Below are 24,704 nucleotides of genomic sequence, written 5' to 3' on the forward strand. Positions count from 1 at the left end.
CAGCACAGCTTTTCAAATTAAACATTTTCTACCTTCCAATTTCATTCTCGAGCATTGTCTCAGTATTTTGAGTCATCTAAACACTATCGTGCCAACAAACAGTGAAATTTGTCTAGTTTTCTCATCACTTATAAAGTGATCTTTGTACAGAGTATTATTTTAACCTGTATTTAGCACACAGGAAAAGAAATTCACAGAGGAAGAGAGAAGGGGTGAGGTTGAAGCCAGATGCTACCTTAATGCTATTTTGAGAGCTTCGAACATTTCGGTGTTACTGTCAAATTCTGTGGGTGTTGGTAAAAAGGCACCTTGGTACCACTTTGGAGGGAAGTTTGGTAAAACCTAGCAAACAACACACGCACGCATACCCTTTGATCCAGGAATAATTCTACTTCTAGAAATTGCATATCAGCTCATCATGATGTTCCAAGAAGGCAGCATTGCTGGTAGTAGCAAAAAAAAAAAAAAAATGCCTTGACAATTCATTGTGATTGGTTTGCTACCTAAAGGATGCTTCATTCCTACAGTGGTATAAAATACAATCTTAAATAAATGAGGTGGCTCTATATGTGGAGATATGGGAGGAGTCCAACCTGTACTAAATGGAAACAGTTGCATGCAGAAGGCTGTGCAGCAAATCATTCCAAATGAATCAAAATGTATGGATGCATACTTATGAATATATATATATTTATTTACTTTTATTTGCCAAGTATATTTCTGGTAAAAGTCTCTAGAAATTTTGCCAGTAGTTGACGCTGAAGGACAGGAGTAGGTAAGCCCAGAGAGACTTTTGTTTTTCACGTACCTTTGTAGTGTCAAAATTTGTATCATACGGACACATTCATTTTCCATTTTAAAAGCCTAGATCATTAAAATTGTTTTGTTAAAATGAAGATTCCAGGATTAGAGACTGAGATAGTCTCCCTCTGGTTGTTTGGAGAAGGCTAAGGAATCATTGTAGGGTAATTATACAAGTTCTTACCCAAGTCATTCCAGTCGCTTCCTTAATACACTTGCTAGACATGTTTCGTATGAACAGAATGGTCACCAAAATAGTGCTCCCCAGGAAGCAAAAACCAGACCCTTAACTTACCATGAAAGTCTGGGACATATATAGAATAGCAGATTTAAAGTAGAATGGACTATCAAAGTTCAACCAGTAAACAAAGTGGATAAATTTGAGGATTTTTTTTAAGAGAGCCCTGTTTTTCGGTACAGGGGCTTCACTGGCCAGTTGAATAAAAATAATTGCAAAAACAAAATTTGAAATTCAAGGACGCAGATTCAACTGAATAGTCTTTTTTTTTGAGAGGGACTGAAGGAAGGAAGGAGAGAGGGAGGGAGAAAGGTAAGAAACAGAGGAGGAGGGAGGGAAGGAGTGGGGAGGAGAGGAAGAAAGAAGAATGGCAGTAGGTTCCTGAAACTTAATTACTAAATTTAAAAAGAACATTAGTTTAAATGAAAAGAAGTTGGCAGCTAGTTTGCTGGGTTTTCATTTCACTAAGTTACTCAGATTGGGATAAGTGAAAATATTAAGACTGCTATTTTTCTTGGTGCAATTGACCAGAAACAACACTAAAATAACTTGAAATTGAAGTGCAAGTCCCTCAGTCGTGTCTCTTTGCAGCCCCATGCGCTGTCCATGGAATTCTCCAGGCCAGAATACTGGGGCGGGTAGCCTTTCCCTTCTCCAGGAGATCTTCCCAAGCCAGAGATTGAACCCAGGTCTCCCACATTGCAAGCAGATTCTTTACCAGCTGAGCCACAAGGGAAGCCCAAGAATACCGGAGTGGGTATCCTATCCCTTCTGCAGGGGATCTTCCCAACCCAGGGATTGAACTGCGGTCTCCTGCATTGCAGGTGGATTCTTTACCAACTGAGCTATCAGGGAAGCCCTGAAATAACTTAATCTTACTGTGAAAACTTAATTATCATTCTTACCTCTAAACTCCAAAATAGGTCTTCAATCTCAGTGATAAATGTTAGCTAAAATCAAATACTCAAATGTTGAAAGTTTATTTTTCAGTAGTCAATGTGAAAAGCTGGTATGTTCTTTTAAATATGTGTGCTGACAACAGGATTATATAAGCGTACAATCAGTGTTTTAAGTAAACCAATCATAGATCTTAGGAGGACATTGTTGTTTTGCTCCTATAGAAAGCCAGACTGGCCAGGATCCGGGCAGCCAAAAGCGGAAGTGCAAATGCTTACATGCAGAGCAAACGGAATGGCTTACTCAGTAACCAACTGCAGGTACAGTCAAGAATTTCTCTTCTTTTAATGTTCAACTTACTGGTGCAATATTGATTTAGTTCTACTTAACCATGTAATTTTTTTGTGAGTAATTATGAAAATGGCTCTGAAGCAGCAAAAGTGTCATTTGTTAATATAACCTTGCCCTGTACCATCTTATTGGCTGTAGGCTAGAAGCTGGGATATGTCATACTGCCAGTGAGTCATGCTTCCCATTCATAATCGGGCAGTATTTGGCACTATCTCATGTAAACGTGGGGAAAATTCTCAACAATTCAAATACCTAGGTTTTTTATTTCAAACTTACGTGTGTTCCTTAAAGTTCATTTGGGTGTCGATGGGAGGGGTGATGTGATATCTTGTTTTACAGTAAGTCCCCTACAGACCAACAAGCTCCGTTCTGAGAGTGCGTTCATAAGTCCAATGTGTTCATAAGTCCAACAGGGTTGGCCTGGATACCCAACTAACACAATCGCCTATATAGTACTGTACTTTAATAGGTTTGTAATCCTTTACACACAAATAATAAAAAACAAACACAAAAAGTAAAGAAAACATTTTTAATCTTACATTATAGCTAGCACCTTGAAAAGGTATATTGTACTACAGAAGTACAGTACCACAGCTGGCACACAAGGATTGCATTGAGTGAACAGGCAAGAGTTTTGACTGGAGGAGGGAGAGGCGTGGGAGATGGTAGAGCTAAATAGGAGTTGGAAGGCAAGCTGCAATTTCACTCACACCTAGATTTGATGGCACAAGTTCTGGTTCCTTGCTGGAACCAGATGTACATTTGCATCTTTGAAAGTTCACAACTTGAAGGTTTGTATGTAAGGGACTTACTGTACTTCTTATTGAAGAGGGAACATCATTCAATGTTCTAAAAGTCACATAGTATGAAATGTTATTTGAGAAACTTAATTTTCACCTTAAAACTTTCTTTTAATATTTAGGATCCCAATCATCTTTACTTACATAATAGCTTTTGTGTAGGTGAGTATGACGTGGTTTCAGGATTATCTAAGTACTAGGTTAAAAATTATTATCCAAAAATAATGGCTCTCAGACTTTCAAAGGTATCTGGAGATGAATGAGTAAAAGAAAATTACATTTTCGATTCAGGGAGGCAAGTCTAAAAGCCGAGACCACTAATTTGATGAAAATGTAAATGATGATTATCAAACTCAAAAGGAACTCTACATTTGATCCTTTTCAGTTTAAAAAAAAAAAGTAAAATACTGCCATTTAATCTCAGAAAATAGGCCAGATCTCTCAGTAGAAATATGTAGCTAAGATTTTCATTGTTTGCAAATAAAATAGAAAGCCCTTCTGTCTTCTCTCTGTTAACAGTCCTCCGAGGATGAGCAGGCCTTTGTTAGCAAATCTGGCTCCAGCTTTGAAACCCAGCACCACCACCTGCTTCACTGCCTAGAAAAAACCACGGTAAGGAAAGGGCAGGACTGCCTGCCCCTGCAACTCAGACAGTAATCCCATTGGTTTCTGTGAATATTTAAGGTTTCCAAGTGTGATTTCACTGTCTACATTACTGCAAAACATACTAAGCACCCCCCAAAAAAAATCCACAATAATTGAAATTATTTTGAAAGGTTCTAGTGACATTTCAGCATAGAAAGTATTTTATAGACCTATTTAAAAAGTTATTAACTTTAGGGGTGATCTTAACTTTAGGCTAAAATATCAGATGAATATAGATAGAAAGTTGTGCTCCAATAGCTGACTGCAAGTTCTATAAAATATCTTTTCCTGCATCTTAAAAGCTGCTTAAACAGAAAAAAATAATGAAGTTTAAGTGTTCCTGACATCTGGGAAAAGGGAATAGCAATAACAAAATAGAGAATAACTGAAAATAAGCGTTTCTTTCATTCACAGGTATAATGAACAAAGATAGTCAATAAAAACTATCTATTCTCTTAAGAAAAATGACACATTTAATTATGGGTATACCCCTAGGGCCTGAGGATTGAGTCTGCGTTTCTTCCTTTATAAGCTCCCAATTGGACCTCCTCTTTAACAAAGGCATCTGTTTCTTAGATAGGTTGTCAAAAGGGATCACAGTCTGTGACCACAGAGCAGAATAAAATTTTCACTGTATTTGAATCAAGTCTGCTTGTCCACTCACCAGAGACACATATTTGTAGTCAATTCTGACATACTGTTCATCCATTTATTCATTTACATATATAGTCTTTCAACCAATAGTATTTCTTGCCTATAATGTATCAGACGGTCAGCCGGACCCAAGATACACCATGAAGTCAGGTATGACCTCTGGCCTACTTGAGCCTCCAGGTTTGGGACAAAATATGGATGTTACTGGAGAAGGACAAGAAGCAGGGAAAGAAACAATGAGGTCCCAGTGGACTAGGGGCAAGAAGGTGCAGCCAGAGGGTACAGGATCAGACAAGGCTTCCTGGAGGAAATTGATTTAAGACCCACAGAACGATTATGAGTTAGTTAAGCAAAGAGATGAACGGGCTAAAGTAGATGTAAGTACCTGGAGAAGACTGGAACTTGGTCTAAGAGGAAGGAAAGGAAATTGAGGGTTGTCAGAAAGAAAGAGGGTACTGTGGCACAAGTATTATCGAGTCCAAGCTTACTCTGCTCACTACATGACAGGCCTATAAATTGGAGACGAGCTGTTGAGGCAAGAAATAACAACTTTATTCAGAAAGTCGGCAGACCAAGAAGATGGCCGACTAATGTCTCAAAATAACCATCTTATCAAAGTCTGAACGCCAGGTTCTTTTACAGAACAGAGTGGAGGGAGGTGAGGAAGCAAAATAAAAAGGCTATTAATCTTGCAAATACCTCCTGGAATGGTCAGCTTAGGGGAGGGGATATGTTAATTTCTTCCTTCCTGTACCAGATGGAGAGGGTCAGGATGTCTCCCTCAGCAAAAGCACATTGGTTTAACATTCAGGCAGAGGGGCAGGGTTCCCCAAGTCAGGCTTTTATGTATAGACAGTATCCTTTTGTAAACAAAAGCAACAGGAAGCAAAGGTTAAAGAAGCAAATCCAATATGGAATCAGATTTTGACCTTTCTTGTAACACGAGGGAGGAACAGAGGAAGTCAGTGGGCAGACAACCTTGGGTTTTGAAGGCACATAAAGAATTTTGATCTTTATCTCATAATAAATGGAAAAATATTTGAAGGTTTTAAACAAGTGGTTACTGATTATATTAGTATCTTAAATAAAATTCTATACTAGGATAACTTTGAAAGTTAAATGACAACATTAATCAAATGTATTTATCCCTACCATTTTTTTTTCATTTTATTTTCATTTTTTGACTATTTTACCTTTTGTGAAAATGTTAGTTGCTTAATCATGTCCAACACTTTGTGACCCCGTGAACTTACATTGTAGGCAGATTCTTTACCATCACAGACACCAGGGAAGCTTTTTAGGACTATTTTAATCATAAATTATATAACACTAACTTATTATTGATACTAAACTGAATTATTAATATAGTTTAAATGGAGCTACCTACTCCAGAATATGTGGTAACCTGTCACAGAATGGCTTCTTCCCTTCCAATCACTGATGAGATAAATTGGAATGTCATGCCTTATAACTTGTATATTGTGTGTGAAATGTGCGTGTAAGAGAAGAAAACATTATGAGCAATCTGTTCCTTTGTAAGCAATAGTTTTTTCTATAAAAATTTATATTTAACATGAAATTCTGTCTTAGATTATCATATTATCCTCTGGACTTCAAATAGAATGTTAAATTTCATTTACTGCAAAATGCTTAACAAAGAAATGGCAAAATGAATAACTAAAGCAATCTATTTCCTATTAGCCAGCAATTTCCTTCCATTGTTTTACTAATATTTTTGGATGAGAGATGGGTAAGTGAAATTTGGCATGAGCAAAACCTTCCATTATAAGACTATTCCCACCCACACAAAGAAAAAAAAAATAATAGTAGTTGAAAACATTCTTAGTAGTTCAAACCAAAAATGTTTTCTCTTTTATTTCTGAGGTAAAAGTCTTCCATACACAATTTATGAGCCAATTCTTTATTAAATATTTTAAAATTAAATTTTACACTGTGTTTCTGTATGATGTGCTATGTGAAATGATGTCCATCACTGCTGACTTCTGGGTTATAAGAACATAGATACAGATCATGGGTCCGGCTAGTAATATATTACAAAGATAAAAATGGAGACCTCAGAAGTTCAGTGTTAACCACTTCTAGGTCAAATATAAAGTAATACATTTTGATAAATATATTTTACTTATTTAATAAGTCATATTTTTCTATACACTGGGAATTTTAGAGGAGCATCTAAAGAAATGGGAAATGTCTTAGTTATCTCATTTTTCTGATTAAAAAATATTTTCAATCCCATGTGAAAATATTTGCTAATATATAACAGACACTCTAACTTGGAACATTCTATTAAAATAGTCTCTTTATCATAACTTCAGTCTGTCAATTTGTTTAAAAAATAACGTACATGTAAATTTCCACATTCCCTATGGGTATTATCTATACTCATTTTTTATGATATTAAAATTTAGTTTATAACTTCTAGATTGTATGTTTAAATTAATAAATGATATTTTAAATAAAGTTAGTCTATAATGGATGCTAAATCAGCCTGTGTATATCAATCTCAGATTCTAACTGGAGAGACATTTTCATACAAAGGACAACAAGAAGCTTTGCTATTGTAATTATTACGAAAATGGTATTTTTTTTTTACCCATTAATGGCAAGCCACTCCAGTACTATTGCCTAGAAAATCCCATGGATGGAGGAGCCTGGTAGGCTGCAGTCCGTGGGGTCGCTAAGGGTCGGACACGACTGAGCGACTTCACTTTCACTTTTCACTTTCACACATTGGAGAAGGAAATGGCAACCCACTCCAGTGTTCTTGCCTGGAGAATCCCAGGGATGGGGGAGCCTAGTGGGCTTCTGTCTATGGGGTCACACAGAGTCGGACACGACTGAAGTGACTTAGCAGCAGCAGAGTCTAAATATATTGTAGGCATATTTGAGTTCTAAAAAGAAAGCTATTCAAATCTTTTTTTTAAAGTTAAAATGTGATAATATTTTAAGTCAACTATACTTCACTAAAAATAATAAAGAATTTTTTTAAAAGTTAAACTGTGTTTCTGTTCTTTCTCCACATTTCTTACCACTACAAAATAGAATCACGAATTTGTGGATGAACAAGTCTTTGAAGAAAGCTGCATGGAAGTTGCAACAGTTAATCGTCCTTCAAGTCACAGTCCCTCTCTTTCTTCACAACAAGGAATCACCAGCACTTGCTGTTCAAGACGACACAAAAAAACCTTCCGCATTCCAAATGCCAATGTATCAGGAAGCCACCGAGGGAGCGTGCAAGAACTCAGCACCATTCAGATTAGATGTGTGGAGAGAACCCCACTATCTAACAGGTACCTGATATTAATTTGTGTGCGTCCTGACACCTGTGCTGTTTTTCAGAGCACATCTGCACCGGCTGTCATGTTGTTACCTCTGTGGCATAAATCCTAGCTCCTTGGGTTTAGAGTGAGACAAAACTGATCTGAAACAAGTAGGAAAATCAATCTACTGTAATATTCATGAAGAACAAAGGTAGTAGCTAAATCAGTATTAAAAGAGTAGAAAGAAGATAAGAAGTTGAGGCATTCACAAATATATTTCTATCTTCAACCTCACAACTTTTTCTTAAGCAGATACCTCTCCACTTAGGAGTCCCCTAAGTAAACATGAATGACCTGAAATTGTAGTCAACACAATGCAAGTGACAAATTGACATTGATATGATTGAAAGGTATTCAATACACGCCAAAATATATCAACATAGTCTTTGTCACAGTGAGAAATAAAACTATGCCAGAAGGATCTTTTGAATCAGTATACAGTTTTGATCATGAAGGTATTTTGGGCCTCAACAAACACAAAAACCAATCCAATACCAAAAAAAAAGGTAAGTGAAACATTCAAATTGTTTACCTCTGGTGAGTTTATGGACAATTTAAGTGAATTTTTCTATTGGCATTTTCCCTTTGCTTCTCTTTATGTGCCCCTTGTTTTGACCATAATCATGCATGTTTAACAATAAGTAGTACATTTCAACCAGGTAAATCATTAAAAAGATAGATTTCTGCCCAAATGATTTTCCTTTGCTCTTCAAATTAAAAAGCTTACCTTTTCAGATTAACAATCTACTTCTTTGTTGACATCCAACCATCTTTGGAAAGTCTAGACAAGATTCTGAATTCAGGCTCTGTCGGCTTTATGTAATCAGATGTTTCTGGGATCAGAATGTTAAATATTGTAGCAATGAAGATTTCTGTCTCTAAGATAGTCCACTTGTATGTTGCTTTACATTTATTCAAAAACAAGGTAGGAAATGGAGGAGTATTCAGAAAAAAAAAAATCTTGGGACACAAAGATCTTAATTAAGTTTCCTATGAAAAAGAATAGTTTAAAGCTCCTATGTCTACACTCCTTATCCCTTTCCCCTCGCCCCACCTCCAAGACACACAGAGTACATAACTCATGCAAGAATAGCAAGGTAGCACTGGGGAAAACTTTTAAGTATTGATAATGACTAACTTGAGTTCTTAATGTTTGCTGTCACTAAGTTGAGAGTTTGAAGGGCATCCTGTATCCCAAAGAGACAAGATAGTAAAATGATTCTGTGGTCAAAAGAATTAAGATATATCCACAGGGTATGTCCCCTTCATTGTTATTGTTGTTTAATCAGTATGTCGTGTCCAACTCTTTTGCAACCCCACAGACTATAGCCCACCAGGTTCCTCTGTCCATGAGATTTTCCAGGCAGGAATACTGGAGTGGGTTGCCATTTCCTTCTCCAGAGGATCTTCCCAATCCAGGGATTGAACCCGCATCTCCTGCAATGGCAGGAGGATTCTTCACCACTAGTACCACCTGGGAAGCCCACCCATTTCATTATGGTATCTCAGACCTCTCAGAGATCCTATCTTAAAGAAAACTCTTTTACTTTGCTCAGCAAAGTAAAACTCACCTGATCCTCTTTTTTGCATTCTCAAAGCAGGAAACACTTTGAGAAACACTAATTGAACCACATTGAGCTGGCTTTTAGACATTTATTTGATGTTAAAGCCCTGATTTTCACGTTAATTTATCTTAAGCTTTAGTGTTTCATTTTTCTTAATCATGGTGATTGTTTTTAACATTTTAAAATGTTACTGATAAACGTGAAAACATGTATTCTTTAGTTGTAAGAAAAAAAATTTAAGTTAACAACCTTTTTCTTCAATCCTTTCTTCCTCATCAGCCGATCCAGTTTAAATGCCAAAATGGAAGAGTGTGTTAAACTAAACTGTGAACAACCTTATGTGACTACAGCAATAATAAGCATCCCAACACCTCCAGTCACCACCCCCGAAGGAGATGACAGGCCAGAGTCTCCCGAGTACTCAGGAGGCAATATTGTCAGAGTGTCTGCTCTGTAAGACAATTGGAATCAGGTTCAAGAGAATTTGAGCACTGGCTGTGGAAAGATTCACAATGTGGAAGAAAGATGAAAATGACAAAGCAAGGAGGTTGGTAATGAAACAAACACAAAGCTTTCAAACTTGTGGATGGAAATAAAACCACCAAATGGCATTTCTGGACAGAGTTTGACCTGTTATACAGAGAAATAAAATAGTCTGTGGCCCTTTGACTTTGTGAATGAGCACAAATGAAATGCCGTCTATTGATGCTTCTTATGACCAGAACTCTTTTTTTAATAAAATAAATCTTTGAACATAATGTTCCAGTTGAATGCAAAACAAAAAATATGGAAAACATTTTGATAAAAATTTTTCCTGTTAAAACCATGAACATTGGCGATGATGAAGATGATTACACATTTAAAAAAACACAAACACACAACACATTTGTATTGACTGAAGGAAACCATCATAATGCATGCTAGAATTCTTTGGAGCCGTTATCTCAGTTTCCTTATGTTGTCTTCAGAATAGGCATGATAAACTATACTAGTAGAAAGAGGGAATTTCTGTGCACTTACAACAAGCTGATTGTTCATGTTCCATGGTGGGCTGTGCAAATAAACTCCTTTTAGAACTGCAGTGTTTCTCATGGGGATGCTCACTAGTACATCTAAAGTGTTCAGATAGTTCAGTATGCATCATTGTTTTACCTTGCACCTAGATACTGTTACAACTGCAATAATTAATTGTACATTTGTTGTATCAGGAATCAGGATATTTTTGTTGTTGTATTTCCAGATCTTCATAGATACATTAAGAGCCACATTCCATAGAAAAACTTCTGATATGGCCAGGTTTTAGATAACCTTTTAATCCAAAACCCTTGTGCCATAAACGTTTTTCTGTAATATTGTTTGGTCCACTGTATTCCTGTGACAGTGAATTATTTGTTCCTGTATTTCTATAGCACCTTTCTTTTAGGTTTATCATCATCAACTCGACTAATGTTTTGTAGTTCAAAGGAATTTCCTACTTTTGTATTCCCCAACAAATTATCTTATCAGCAGATTACCATCATCCTCAATACGTCTGTCAAAAATTAGGAAAAAAAAGAAGTTGACATCTGTGAATTATCTCTGACTTTTTGCTGTTATGGAAAAGCCCAGATACTGGATATATCATTGTATGTTTCATGAAAAGAATTAGCTGGGACTAATATCACAGAACCAGTGATCCCAGAATCTCACATGATGTATTATTTATTTTGCTTTAGATCTCAAATACGTTTTGAGAATAACTAATGTGAATTGAAATGCAGAGATAAACTGGAGTGCTTTATGTAGCAGAATTTGATAAAAGCACGCTTTCTATGCCGTTGAGGAAAGCAGCACAGATTTGTCTCAGAAAGGTTCCTGTTTATTGCAAGGAGCAATTTTTCTCCTCTAAATCAGGAGGACAGGACTTTGATGATGCAAAATTGATCTCTATGTACATTTAAGTGAAAAGTCTTGATATCTTTTCACCTTTAAAATACATCAGCAGACATGTCTGCACGTGACAATGTAAAAAAGTTTTATGTCCAATGAAAAGTTTTGTTCATTCCAAACCATCACTGTAAGGAATAAAGTTTAGCTTCAATACATGGAAAGAGTAAATAATTATCCCTCTACTATAGAGATTTTAAAATGCTTAATCATAATTTATCATGAAAAGGAATTAATCTAAACATCTTCAAGTAAAGCCAGAAATTCTTGCTTCCCATTTCTAGACTAGCTTCTAGAACAAAGTTGTGCACACAGTAGATTTATAAACACTTGCTGAGTGAAAGTAAGATAAACTCTACTATCCCTAGGGAAAAACTGGCTTTATACCTAGTATATCTTTTTAAAAGTCACTAATCTTCCTGAATTGTGAATATTAACAATTATATTAACACCTGCCTCATGTCACTTTATGCTTCTAGAGCAAATATATAGTGAAACTTCTTTGATGGCATTTGTTGAAAAACTTTTTTAAAAGTAGGTTAAACAAAACACAATCAGGAATACTTAGGTGTTTATTCCCAATAAAAAGTTCTATTTTCATGTTCTTAATATTACATTTAAAAATGAAGTTAGATTATTTCCGGTGACAATTCTGCCTCCATTTCAAGTTATCATTTATCCAAAACTATTAATTTCTTTAGACTTTTGGAAAAGAAAAAAAAAACTTTTTGGTGTTTTAGGTGATTTAAAAATATACTGTGTTGGTGGTGAATGACTATTGATGACTGTGTTAAGTGCATCTGTATTGTAAGTGAAATGTAATTATTTCTGTGTACCATATGGAGTAACCAAGGTCATTGTTTTTGACAATTTTGTTTGAAATTCATATATCTTATTTCAAAGGATAGCATAATATCTGCATTATGCTGGAAAAAAATAGACCTTTGGAGAATACTCAAATAAAACATGTGCATGCTTGAACAGGACAACATGGTTGACTTTTGCCCTTTTTTTTTAAAAACTTCCTTCCTTTCCAAAATCTAGTATGTACTACACTCTTCATACATATTTTGAGAAACCTATAACGTGGACAAACTCAAAGAACCCATCGATTGTGAGTGAAACAAATCTACTCTAAATGGTGGAGATAATAATTTTCTGCCAGCATTGGGAATTAAGGCAGAGGTTTCAATAGCAAAGTTACTCATTTAAAGATAAAAGAGTGCCACTGTTTTAAATGGTCATTTTTGGAAATATCTTGGCAATTATACCTCCATAGCTGGAGAAGGGAATGGCAAGCCACTCCAGGATTCTTGCCCAGAGAATTCCATGAACTGAGGGGTCTGGTGAACTACATTCCATGAGGTCACAAAGAGTCAGACACAACTGAGTGACTCTCTCTGTCACACACATACACACACACTCTCCTTCATAGCTGCTGCTGCTAAGTCACTTCAGTCGTGTCCGACTCTGCACAACCCCATAGACACCAGCCCACCAGGCTCCGCCGTCCCTGGGATTCTCCAGGCAAGAACACTGGAGTGGGTTGCCACCTCCTTCTCTAATGCTTGAAAGTGAAAAATGAAAGTGAAGTCGCTCAGTCGTGTCCGACTCATAGCGACCCCATGGACTGCAGCCCACCAGGCTCCTCCATCCATGGGATTTTCCAGGCAAGAGTACTGGATTGGGCCATTGCCTTCTCCACCTTCATAGCTACTAACTATGATTATAAGTGTATTGAAAGTTTTACTAGTTATTAAGAAAAAAGATAGTAGGGTTGAAAGTTGATTTTTTGTATAGGATATTTTCAAGTAGAATGCTTTCTTCAGTGTGTGACCCGCAGTTATTAGTCTGTACCCTAAATACCACTTGCCTCTTAGACAGTGTGGACCAGAGAGAAGACTGATGCCTGAACTTTATGTACTTCTTGATCATCACTGCCTGAGTTAAACAAAGAGAAGCTCTGGGGTAATTACTTTGGTCAGAACCCAGTTAGATTTTTTTTCCCCAAGTATTTATTTTATTTATTTGGCTGCCCAAGCTCTCAGTTATGGTACTGGGGATCTCTGACTTCATTCTGTCATTCAGAATCTTAACTTGCAGCACACAAACTGCTAGCTTCAGTAGGTGGGATCTAGTTCCCTGATGGAACATCAAACCTAAGTCCCTGCATTGGGAGCCTAGGATCTTAGCCACTAGACCATAAAGATTCTTAGTCAGACTCTTTTCTATCTATGGAAAGAGGTGATTTATTTGTATAGTTATATGTGCATGTGTTTGTGTATTTATTTCTATTTCTACATGTACATACAGATTTTTTATTCTCCCTTTTAAAATACACATATACCGATGGTTTCTCTTCAATAAGGGACCAAAAGCAAAAAAAAAAAAAGTTAAGAGATTATTAGAAGGACAAAGAATAAATCATCGAGTACCCAGAGAACAACTAGTGATTCTCTTTGTGTATAATCTCCATTTTTCTCTTATTATTTTCCTTTACACCCCTTGATTTATTGAGATGCTAATCTTTCATTAGAAAGATTTAACATGCCTCCCTCTTCCTTCAACTTAGTTACAGAGTTGGCCTGGAAACAGCCTCCAGGGAATTATATAAATGTCAGTCAACCACATTGCTTAAAAGAATAAAAAAGGTTCTTGATTGATGCCTCTTGAATTTTACAAGGAAGGCAACTCCTCTTCCCTAGCATGTTATTAAAGCGTTTGTTTGATTAACTCATGTGTTCAAGAATGGTTGTTGGTCAGCACTGTGTAAACTTCATCAGAACTGTCAACACAATCATGTAGGCACACTATAATTTTTTTGAAAAAATAAGAGTTTAAATTATCCACTGGAGGTGGCTGTGTTTAGGGTGGTAAAACAGTCTACAAAAAGTAAGATTTTATACTTAAAAGGAATTTTGACTTTTGAATACCACATTTGCTTAAGACAATTATAAAAAATATGTTGCGTCCAATTCTTTGCAACCCCACAAACTGAAGCCTGCCAGGCTCCTCTGACAATGGGATTCTCCAGGCAAGAATACTGGAGTGGGTAGCCTAGCCCTCCTCCAGTGGATCATCCTGGCCCAGGAATCGAACCAGGGTCTTCTGCATTGCAGACAGATTCTTCACCAACTGAGTTATCAGGGAAGACCCCTCCTACTCCAGTGGATCTTCCCAATCCAGGAACTGAACCCACATCTTTTTGCATCTCCTACATTGGCAAACAGATTCTTTACCACTGCACCACCTTGGAAGCCCTATAAGATATATCAGTTCAGTTCAGTTCAGTTGCTCAGTTATGTCTGATTCTTTCAACCCCATGGACTACATCACGCCAGGATTCCCTGTCCTTCACCAACTCCTAGAGCTTGCTCAAAATCATGTCCATCAAGTTGATGATGCCATCCAACCACCTCATCCTCTGTCATCCCCTTCTCCTCCTGCCTTCAATCTTTCCCAGCATCAGGGTCTTTTCCAAGGAGTCAGTTCTTCTCATCAGGTGGCCAAAGTATTGGAGTTTCAGCTTCAGCATCTGTCCTTCCAATATACAAGATATATATGTAAGCCTATATATATATAGGAGAAGAAGACCCAGGTTTGACCCCTGGGTCAGGAAGATTCCCTGAAGAAAGGATTGGCTACCCACTCCAGTATACTTGCCTGGAGAATACCATGGACAGAGAAGCCTGGCGGTCTACATTCCATGAGATCACAAAGAGTAGGGCACATATGAGTGACTTTTACTTCACTTTATAATATTATATTTTATATATATATATATAGTGAAATACCTTTAGTGAAAATGTTAGATCCATATTGTACCTTAGACTCTGATGCTGGGAAAGGTTGGGGGCGGGAGAAGAAGGGGACGACCGAGAATGAGATGGCTGGATGGCATCACCGACTCTGTGGACATGAGTTTGAGTGAACTCCGGGAGTTGGTGATGGACAGGGAGGCCTGGCGTGCTGTGATTCATGGGGTCGCGGAGAGTCGGACACGACTGAGCGACTGAACTGAACTGAACTGAACTGAACCTGTGTTCTTTACTGCCTGCCATATATTTTCCCTTCTTTCTCTTCAAGCACTAATCATTCTTTAACTATTCTCCCTCTTCCCCTAATCACTTTCTTTTCTGGGTTTTCTATGAAAATCCACTATGTAAGTACTATTCATTCTGTTTATCACTCAAGTTATTGGGTACACAGGATGGACTACACATTGTGATAGATGCTGGAGAAACAATGATTAGGAATCCAAACCAAATAAGTATTCCCCTTCCCGCCACATTTACAGTCATTTTCCTACTTAACCTCCTGACAATATCTCTTCAACAGAGTTTACATCAGATAGTGTTCTTTGAAGTATTTTCTAAAATCTTCCCATCACGTTGTTAAAATCCTTGTTCTGTAGGCCATGGTCCTCTTTCTACGGAGGAAAGAAGGATCAGAAAAAGAGCACATGTGTGTTTCTGAAGAATGGAAAGCAAGACAAGGCAAAGCAAACAGAAAAGGAGGCAAAACTTCACCTTTATGATTTGAGCATTGTAAAAACACAGTCTTTTCCAAGTATACACTCTGCTCTTCCTTCCATAGTTTCAAAAGGTGTGAAGAAAACTATTAAATGATATGTAATTTTTAATTAAACCATGGAGATCTATTTTCTAGAAATATTGAGGCAGCTATCTCTTCTCTTCAAGTAAAACAGAATTTATTTTTAAAATGGGGGATAGGAGGAAGCCTAATTATATCCCTGCTCTAATGGCTGCAATGTCATTATCAAAGAGGATCAATATTTCCTTCCACTTTCTTTGATTTAAATTTTTTCCTATCTTGCAAAATGTGCTATGAATAACTATTCCTGATTGACTATTGGCAAATTAAAATAAAGATGGAACCTAGCTGGGAAATACAGTACTGTCCTAATTGACAAAGATTTTCTAACAATGCCATATCAGCACAGCAAACACACTGAGTTAATTTTCCAGGAACAAAGAGAATTATGTGTTAGAGCGTGCATCATCTCTCACTTGTTCCCCTTCTTGAACAAGGCCTGCCAACATTCTCAAGGTTGTTGATCAGGGCTGTAGTTAACATGTGCAGCAACTAATTGGCCCATAGTCCACATCCTAGAGGCTTATAATAACACAACAGCAACGTTTTGGATTTAAGGTCAAATCCACAATTCCCACCGTTCATTATCTTTTGCAGCTTCTTCAAATTCCTGCAGGCAAAACTTCTGGAGGATGATAATGAGATGCCTACTGGCATTTAGTTCCACATGCAAAATAAGGCACTGAAAGATTCACTCAGATAGGCAAAGTGATGGCATAATTCAGTATTCCAAGTGAATATAATACAATTAAAATATTCTTGGATTTTTCCATCCTCACAAAGAATTCCAAAATTTTTCTCTAGGTAGTTGATAGCTTTTATTTTCTCCGAATAAAATAGAAAGCTTCAATAAAGGTGTAAACATGGGCATTTGATTTATATGGAACTGTAGAAAATTTAATGTACCTTTTAAAATGGTACTTGGGATATAACTGCTTGTCATAAAACTTCTTTGAGTTTCATAGTTTGTGTGTTTTATGTTCCAAAATAACAGTGGCCTATTAATAATCTCTTTACCTTCCACCTTAATCTTTCCTTCCTTGTTTCTCAAAAGGTGAATGTGTGATTTCTTGAAAGTATTAATATTGCATCTAAAACTTCCTTTACATGAAAAATAAAGTGCAATATGATTTAAAAGAAATGTATAGAGAAATTAATATTATATATGGCTGTCATTTTCAAATCTTAACATGATAAATTATGAATGAATAATTTCAATGAAATAGTAAAACTTCTCCAAATTGTCTTACAGAAGGAGAGAAATTTTCATTTCTGTCTTTTTCCAAAGTAGGAATACACAGTAGATAAAGTCTGATATAAAAATCAAGCTATATTTTGAACAGGGGACATATATAATATCAGACAGCTCTGCTAGTATCTGAAACAAAATGCATTTATTCATCCAAGTGTGCAGGAGCCAACTAATGAGAGACTAAGAAAGAAATGGGGCTATGAGTGACTGGAGGAACCTGAAACTATATGGGGTTTGGAAGATACAGAGTTTGAAGACGCCGAAGAATTCAAAATCATGTCAATTCCTTTTACTATCTTACCTAGAATTCAGGTCATTGGCAAAGATTCTGGGAATTTAGTTCAATTACACTGCAACTGTTTACTATGAGATATAGAGGATCAATTTTGTATGATTATCTGAAATTGATGCAAGGTATTTCACCCACTGTCTATAACCTCAAGTTGTAATAAGTGTCTCAACAGAATTTAGAATTAATGTTAAAATGATTATAATAAACTCAATTTAGGAGAATAATGTTAAGGCAATAAGTAAAAAAAGTGAGATTATAAATGCTTCAGTTTTTAGTGTCTGAGTATCTCTGATTCTGACTAAATGTGTTTCTATAATAATCCCTGAACATAGTCAACATTTAAACACAAATGAACTTTAGCATGACTATCGTTCATTTTTAATTAGCTGTATTTCCCTTCTCTATTCCTTCTCATAATGGAGTAAAATATATTTAATGACCAAAATACTTTTAGAACACAACCTCAACAGTTTTTTACAATATGAGAGAAAGTCAAAGGATCAGCAGACGTGGATTTGATCTCTGGTTTGGGAAGTTCCCCTCCAAGAAAGACATAGCAACTGACTCCAGTATTCTTGTTTGGGAAATCCCAGGATAGAGAAGCCTGGCGGGCTATACTCCATGGGTCGTAAAGGGTCAGACACGACTTAGCAACTAAACAACAAAGAGAAAGTCGAACAAGTAAGTTCCCTTAAGCATCTAGTACACTTATCATAATAGAAACATGTAAAACTATATAAAATATTACTATGGAAAATATAAGTTCTTAGGATATTTCTTGTATATACATTTCTATTTTCAATCACAGATTAATTACTATAGAATTTATGTAGTGGTTTCCTTATGAAATTTTTGTGTCTCAGATAAATCTCAGGAGACAAAATGTGGCCGGGAGAAGACTGAAAATACACACACATACACTAACCCTTATGGCAGAAAGTGAAGAACTAAAGAGCCTTTTGATGAAAGTGAAAGAGGAGAGTGAAAAAGTTGGCTTAAAGTTCAACATTCATAAAACTAAGATCATGGCATCCGGTCCCATCACTTCTTGGCAAATAGATGGGGAAACAGTGGAAACAGTGGCTGACTTTATTGTTTGGGGCTCCAAAATCACTGCAGATGGTGATTGCAGCCATGAAATTAAAAGACACTTACTCCTTGGAAGGAAAGTTATGATCAACCTAGACAGCATATTAAAAAGCAGAGACGTTACTTTGTCAACGAAGGTCCATCTAGTAGAGGCTATGGTTTTTCCAGTGTCCTGTATGGATGTGAGAGTTGGACTATAAAGAAAGCTGAGCGCCGAAGAATTGATGCTTTTTAACTGTGGTGTTGGAGAAGACTTTTGAGAGTCCCTCGGACTGCAAGGAGATCCAACCAGTCCATTCTAAAGGAGATCAGTCCTGGGTGTTTATTAAGGACTGATGTTGAAGCTGAAACTCCAATACTTTGGCCACCTGATGTGAAGAGCTGACTCATTTGAAAAGACCCTAATTCTGGGAAGATTGAAGGTGGGAGGAGAAGGGGACGACAGAGGATGAGATGGTTGGATGGCTTCACCGACTCAATGGACTTGGGTTTGGGTGGACTCCGGGAGTTGGTGATGGACAGGGAGGCCTGGCGTGCTGTGGTTCATGGGGTTGCAAAGAGTCGGACATGACTGAGTGACTGAACTGAAGTGAACACACACACACAGAGGCGGAATGTGGAGTTCCTTTCATTTTATTGTCTTATATATTTTAATGAAATGTGAAAGGAAAGTTTTTCTTGCCAGTAGTCATATCTTTGGGTGTGGGGTTTTTTTAATCTTTGTTGATTGTAGAAATTATAATGTGGTAATGTCTAGGCTTTTTAAATGAATCTTCTTGAAAAGAACCATCACAATTAACATTCTTAGGATTACCAGACAGCATTGTCTTTTTTCTAAACTTCAAAGCTTAGAATGCCTGAAACTGCAGGTTAGCTGGAGCAGGAAAAAATAAAATAGCAACAATTTTTAGTATACACATGTAAAGGAGAAACTCCTTGCTTATTAACTTGCAAATGTATTGAGAATCTGTCTCTTTTAGGATACTTTAAAGTAAAACAATAGATAGGTTTCCAAAAATTTTAATTCATTTCTTGGCTAAATTTGTTTTCAATTTTAAAGTAATTTTAGCTGATATTAAAGTTGTGAAAACCAAGCTATCCCTCTATTGTATTATCATGAAGTTAAAAAGGACACTAAGAACTTCAAATCCTCGCTTACAAAATGTATCTATGAACTTCTGCCCTATTCTCCCTACTTTTCAAGGGACTAGACCACTTTATTTGGGCTTTATAATTTATAAGGTTCACAGAGGTATACACATGCCCACATTCTCCAGTCCATGTTAATCAACTGTATATGACACTATTGTGGAGAACTGGGGACGCCCCAGAGGATGGAAGCAAAGTCCCCTTACTCAAAGGGCACATTAAATGCATCCTGATAATAAATAGTGAAGATGCAACTCAAGAAAGTTGTTTTCAGCTCCTTTAATTGATAGTATAATGCAGCTTAAAACTGTAAATTTCAAGAGATTTTTCTAACAAGGAAGTGGATTTTTTAAAAGGGATGATTCTTGTATTAAACTCCAGCTATGACAAAAACAATTCTGCAGAAGGGCATAATGGCTCTCGGGCTGTGCAGGTAGCCATTCTATTCATTCCTTTTGTTTGTGAGCACATCTTATGTTCCATGCAGTGTGTTAGGACCTTGGATAAATCAGTAACAAGATCCTACCCTTGTTGGCATTGTAAGGGAGGAAAAATCATTTTCCCTCTACCCTTGCGAATTCTTGGTTCAGACCCTTTGATACAAAACACAGATTAACAAGAGAAAAACAATCAAAGAAAAATAAAGAATTTTATTAACATGTTGTTTTTATTTTTTTGTTCAGTCACTAAGTCGTGTCCAATCTTTCCGACCCCATGGTATGAAGCATACCAGTCTCCTCTGTCCATGGGATTCTCCAGGCAAAAATACTGGAGTGGGTTGCCATGTCTTTTTCCAGGGGATCTTCCTGGTCCAGGGATCAATCTGTGTCTCCTAGGGCTCCTGCATTGCAGGCAGATTCTTTACCCCTGAGCCACCAGGGAAGCCCCGAGGTCTCTTATGGGAGAGTAAATGATTTTTAGAAAAGGTAATTGGGCCCTTAGAAGAACAGATAGAAAGTATAATTGTTTATGACAAAGTGTGTCTGGCTGTGGTGTTAACCGCTAGTCTCCTCTCCTGTAGCAACTGTCAGTCCACCCTGGTTGACGAAATGCCTGGGGAGGAGAAATGATGACAGTGAGTTGCTTTTGGAGCTGTATCTTTAGGCAGATGAGATCAGTTCAGAGGACATCTCTCCCTGCCTTTACTGTTTTTCAAGTGCCTACAAAAAGTTCCCAAAGTCTTTCAGTCATGCCCTACTACATGAGACCCCATGGACTGTAGCCCATCAGGCTCCTCTGTCCATGGACTTCTCCAGGCAAGAATACTGGAGTGGATTGCCATTCCCTTCTCCAAAGGATCTTCCAGATCCAGGGATTGAACCAGGTCTCCTGCATTGCAGGCAGAGTCTTTACTGTCTAAGTCATGGCGGAAGCCCAATCAATATACCATAGCAGCATATTTTGGAGTGGCAACTCCTAAACTTGTACAGTCATATTTTCGGGTGGTATGCTCTGCTTCTTTTCAGTATTTATCACCTACTTGAATTAAATCCAACAAATGTAGAAATACAATTAAGAGCCTGAGTTCATAGTGACATACATTCTAGGATAAAAGTATAAAGTGTTCATCGCGCATCCACGCTAAGTCACTTTAGAAAGAAAGATAGCACTGTCGTGTCCGACTCGCGACCCTATTGACTGTAGCCTGCCAGGCTCTTCTGTCCTTGGGATTTTCCAAGCAAGAATACTGGAGTGGGTTGCCATTTCCTTCTCCAGGGAACTTCCTGACCCAGGAATTGAACCCAGGTCTCCAGCATTGCAGGCAAATTCTTTACCAACTGAGCTATCAGGGAAGCCGAGTGTCCAATTCTTTGTGATCCTATGGACCATAGCCCATCGGGCTCCTCTGTCTACATGTTTCTCCAGGCAAGAATACTGGAGTGGGTTGCCATTTCCTCCTCCAGGGGATCTTCCCAAACCAGGGGATCAAACCTGGATCTCTTGCATTGGCAGGTGAGTTTTTTACCACCAGTACTACCTGGGGAACCCATAAAATGTTCATATCAGCCATGAAATGGTATGGTGGGGAGAAGTTGAGGGAGACTTAACATGGTGTTAAAGACAAGGCCTCTAGGGAAAAGCATATGGGACCTGCAGAGGGAAGAACCAGACACACATGGAACATTCCAGGACTAGGAAGCACACATACCTCTGTCTTGAAAATTTTGAGAGTCTATTTGATTTCAGTAAAGTTCATGGGTTTTTATTTTTCCCTTCTACTATGTGTTATTTCAGGCCTTTATTGGATCTAAAAGTTGGAGGCCAAATTTTTCCGGATGTTTTAAAGAAGTCAACAGTTTATCATTTTTGGTTCCAATTTTTTCCCTTTTGTATTTAAGTGCTAACACAAAGGTCTTCCAGTAAAAATGACAGCTAATATTTATTTATAAAGCAATCAACTTGAGCCATCCATCTTGTCTCTGCAACAACTCTGGAGTTAAGAAACCATTTTCCAAGCTAGGAAACTAACTTGACCTGGGTCACACAACCAGTAACTTATTAAGATGTAATTAAACCTGGATCTGCTACAAAACCCACGCACTTCCCCCTCTACCAGTCTCTTCTTATGTTAATAGTAAAACTAAATAGTATCAACCTAGATAGCATATTCAAAAGCAGAGACATTACTTTGCCAACCAAGGTCCGTCTAGTCAAGGCTATGGTTTTTCCCGTGGTCATGTATGGATGTGAGAGTTGGACTGTGAAGAAAGCTGATCACCAAAGAATTGATGCTTTTGAACTGTGGTGTTGGAGAAGACACTTGAGAGTCCCTTGGACTGCAAGGAGATCCAACCAGTCCATTCTAAAGGAGATCAGTCCTGGGTGTTCATTGGAAAGACTGATGCTAAAGCTGAAACTCCAATACTTTGGCCACCTCATGCGATGAGTTGACTCACTGAAAAGACTCTGATGCTGGGAGGGATTGGGGGCAGGAGGAGAAGGGGATGACAGAGAATGAGATGGCTGGATGGCATCACCGACTCTGTGGACATGAACTCTGAGAGTTGGTGAGGGACAGGGAAGCCTGGCGTGCTGTGATCCATAGGGTCGCAAAGAGTCAGACGTGACTGAGTGATTGAACTGAACTGAACTGAACTGAACTAGTATCAAATCTGCATGTAATACACAATTCTGAATTTTATCATTTAAAGGCAATAAATCTAGGTACATCTTGTGACTTGCTTATACCTGTACTACTATGTTTTCATCAATGAAATGACTAAGGACTTGCACCAATCACAATTCTTTCATTCACTTCATTAATTCAACAAATGTTGATTAAGCATTACCCTGCTATCTATATACCATCCCTAAGTAAATCAATACATGGATAATATATAATTTCAAATTGTTAAGATTCAAGGTCCAGAGAAGTTCTTTTTGAGGAAATGACATTTACTGGGGCTCAAAAGAGGGAAGTGGGAATTATCTCAAAAAGAGCGATAAAAACATTCCAGGCAGCCCTAGAAGCAAAATTGAAATTCACAAGGTAGAAAAGCTCTTGAAACATTTGAAAACCTGTTAGAATGGCTGTGTGGCTGAGCCACAGTGAGTGATGGGGGAGTGAACACAGCTTGGGAGGTAGACATGGCAGAGGATGTCTAGATTTATAGGCCTTTCCACTTACGGATTTTGGACTTTGTCCTCAGTCCAGTGGGAAATCATGAAGAGTTTTGAGCAGAGGAGCGACAGGAACCAACTTGTGCTTTTTAAAGATCACTCGAGTTGCTGTGTGCTGAAGAATCAGTCAGAGAAGCAGGCAGGAAAGGAAGCAGGAAGTCTAATTAGGAACCCATTTCAGTAACTCAAGTGAGAGATGAGGTGTGACTGATGTAGAGTGGTGTCTGAGAGAACTGGATGACTGAAGGAACAGTCTGGAGTTCAAGTCAAGGAGACTTGGTAGTGATGAGTGTCAGCATAAGAAAATTCTAAGAAAACTACCAATTTCTGATTTTAATAGCTGAGTGGAAATGTTATTTGCTGAGACAATCAGAAGTGTTGCTTTGAACATGTCATGAATCATGTAAGAAAAGAAAAATAATAAGGAGAATTGATAAATATTTATTAAATGTTTACTATATGTCAGGCACAATTTTTAAGTGCTTTAAATGTATTCATTTAATTGTCATCAGAAAAACCCTACAAAGCTGTGGAATTAAAACATATATACAACCCAAAAGTTGAGAGTTATGTCTTATTTGGTGAGAATTTTTAGGACTTCAAGCCTGGGAGACAGCATCTCAAGTAATCCTGAGAGAACTTTCTGAGGAGGTGAAGAGAGGAGCCAGGTTATATACAGGGTTTGCAACAAAGGGCAGGTAGTCTGAACATCAAAAATCATTGTTAATTAAAGAAAACCAGATAACCCAAGTTAAGGAATTTAGTGTTCTATGCATGGGAAGTTACATAGAACTTGAGTCTTGAGTCTTTCTGACTCAAGAGTCTGGATTCACTGAAATCATTTCTTGGATATGCATCTCAGCTATTTGGGGCCGGTATCCTGTGTTTTCACATCCTGAATTTCCTCAGGGCTCATGCTGGGAAGTTGCTACAGTCTGACGGCTGCTAGATGGAAGGTTCTTTCCCTCCTGAGTTCCCTCACGGCTCACCAGTTCGCCATCCATGGTGGTTGCAATTGCTGGTGACTGTGACATCTTTGTTTACTAGTATGGCAGGACTAACATTCCAATTCTCAAAATACACACTATTACTTTCTTATAATTTATAGACAAAAAAGCAAAATTGTTGCAAACTTACATAAAGTCACACAGCTTTTTGACTCTGAATCCTGAATACCTAACAACTCTAAGGTCCGTCTAGTCAAAGCTACGCTTTTCCCAGTGGTCATGTATGGATGTGAGAGTTGGACTATAAAGAAAGCTGATCGCCGAAGAATTGATGCTTTTTAACTGTGGTGTTGGAGAAGACTCTTGAGAGTCCGTTGGACTGCAAGGAGATCCAACCTGTCCATCCTAAAGGAAATAAGTCCTGAATATACATTGGAAGGACAGATGCTGAAGCTGAAACTCCAATACTTTGGCCACCTGATGTGAAGAACTGACTCATTGGAAAAGACCCCGATGCTAGGA

The 24,704-nt window shown here is 37.6% G+C and overlaps 1 protein-coding gene across 1 annotated transcript in view; it reads left to right on the forward strand.

The window, feature by feature from the left end:
• The window catches only part of KCND2 (potassium voltage-gated channel subfamily D member 2), a 572,219-nt gene extending 562,105 nt beyond the window's left edge, over positions 1 to 10,114 (forward strand). The window contains exons 3-6 of the mRNA XM_055421166.2: positions 2,161 to 2,256; positions 3,607 to 3,699; positions 7,450 to 7,697; positions 9,572 to 10,114. Of these exons, the coding sequence (XP_055277141.1) occupies positions 2,161 to 2,256; positions 3,607 to 3,699; positions 7,450 to 7,697; positions 9,572 to 9,749 (615 nt within the window). The 3' untranslated portion in view covers positions 9,750 to 10,114. The remainder of the gene's footprint in view (positions 1 to 2,160; positions 2,257 to 3,606; positions 3,700 to 7,449; positions 7,698 to 9,571) is intronic.
• Positions 10,115 to 24,704: the final 14,590 nt, after the last annotated feature.

Source organism: Moschus berezovskii, chromosome 3, assembly GCF_049115385.1.
Source record: "Moschus berezovskii isolate FMDL1 chromosome 3, NW_MosBer_1.0, whole genome shotgun sequence".
Taxonomy (NCBI): domain Eukaryota; kingdom Metazoa; phylum Chordata; class Mammalia; order Artiodactyla; family Moschidae; genus Moschus; species Moschus berezovskii.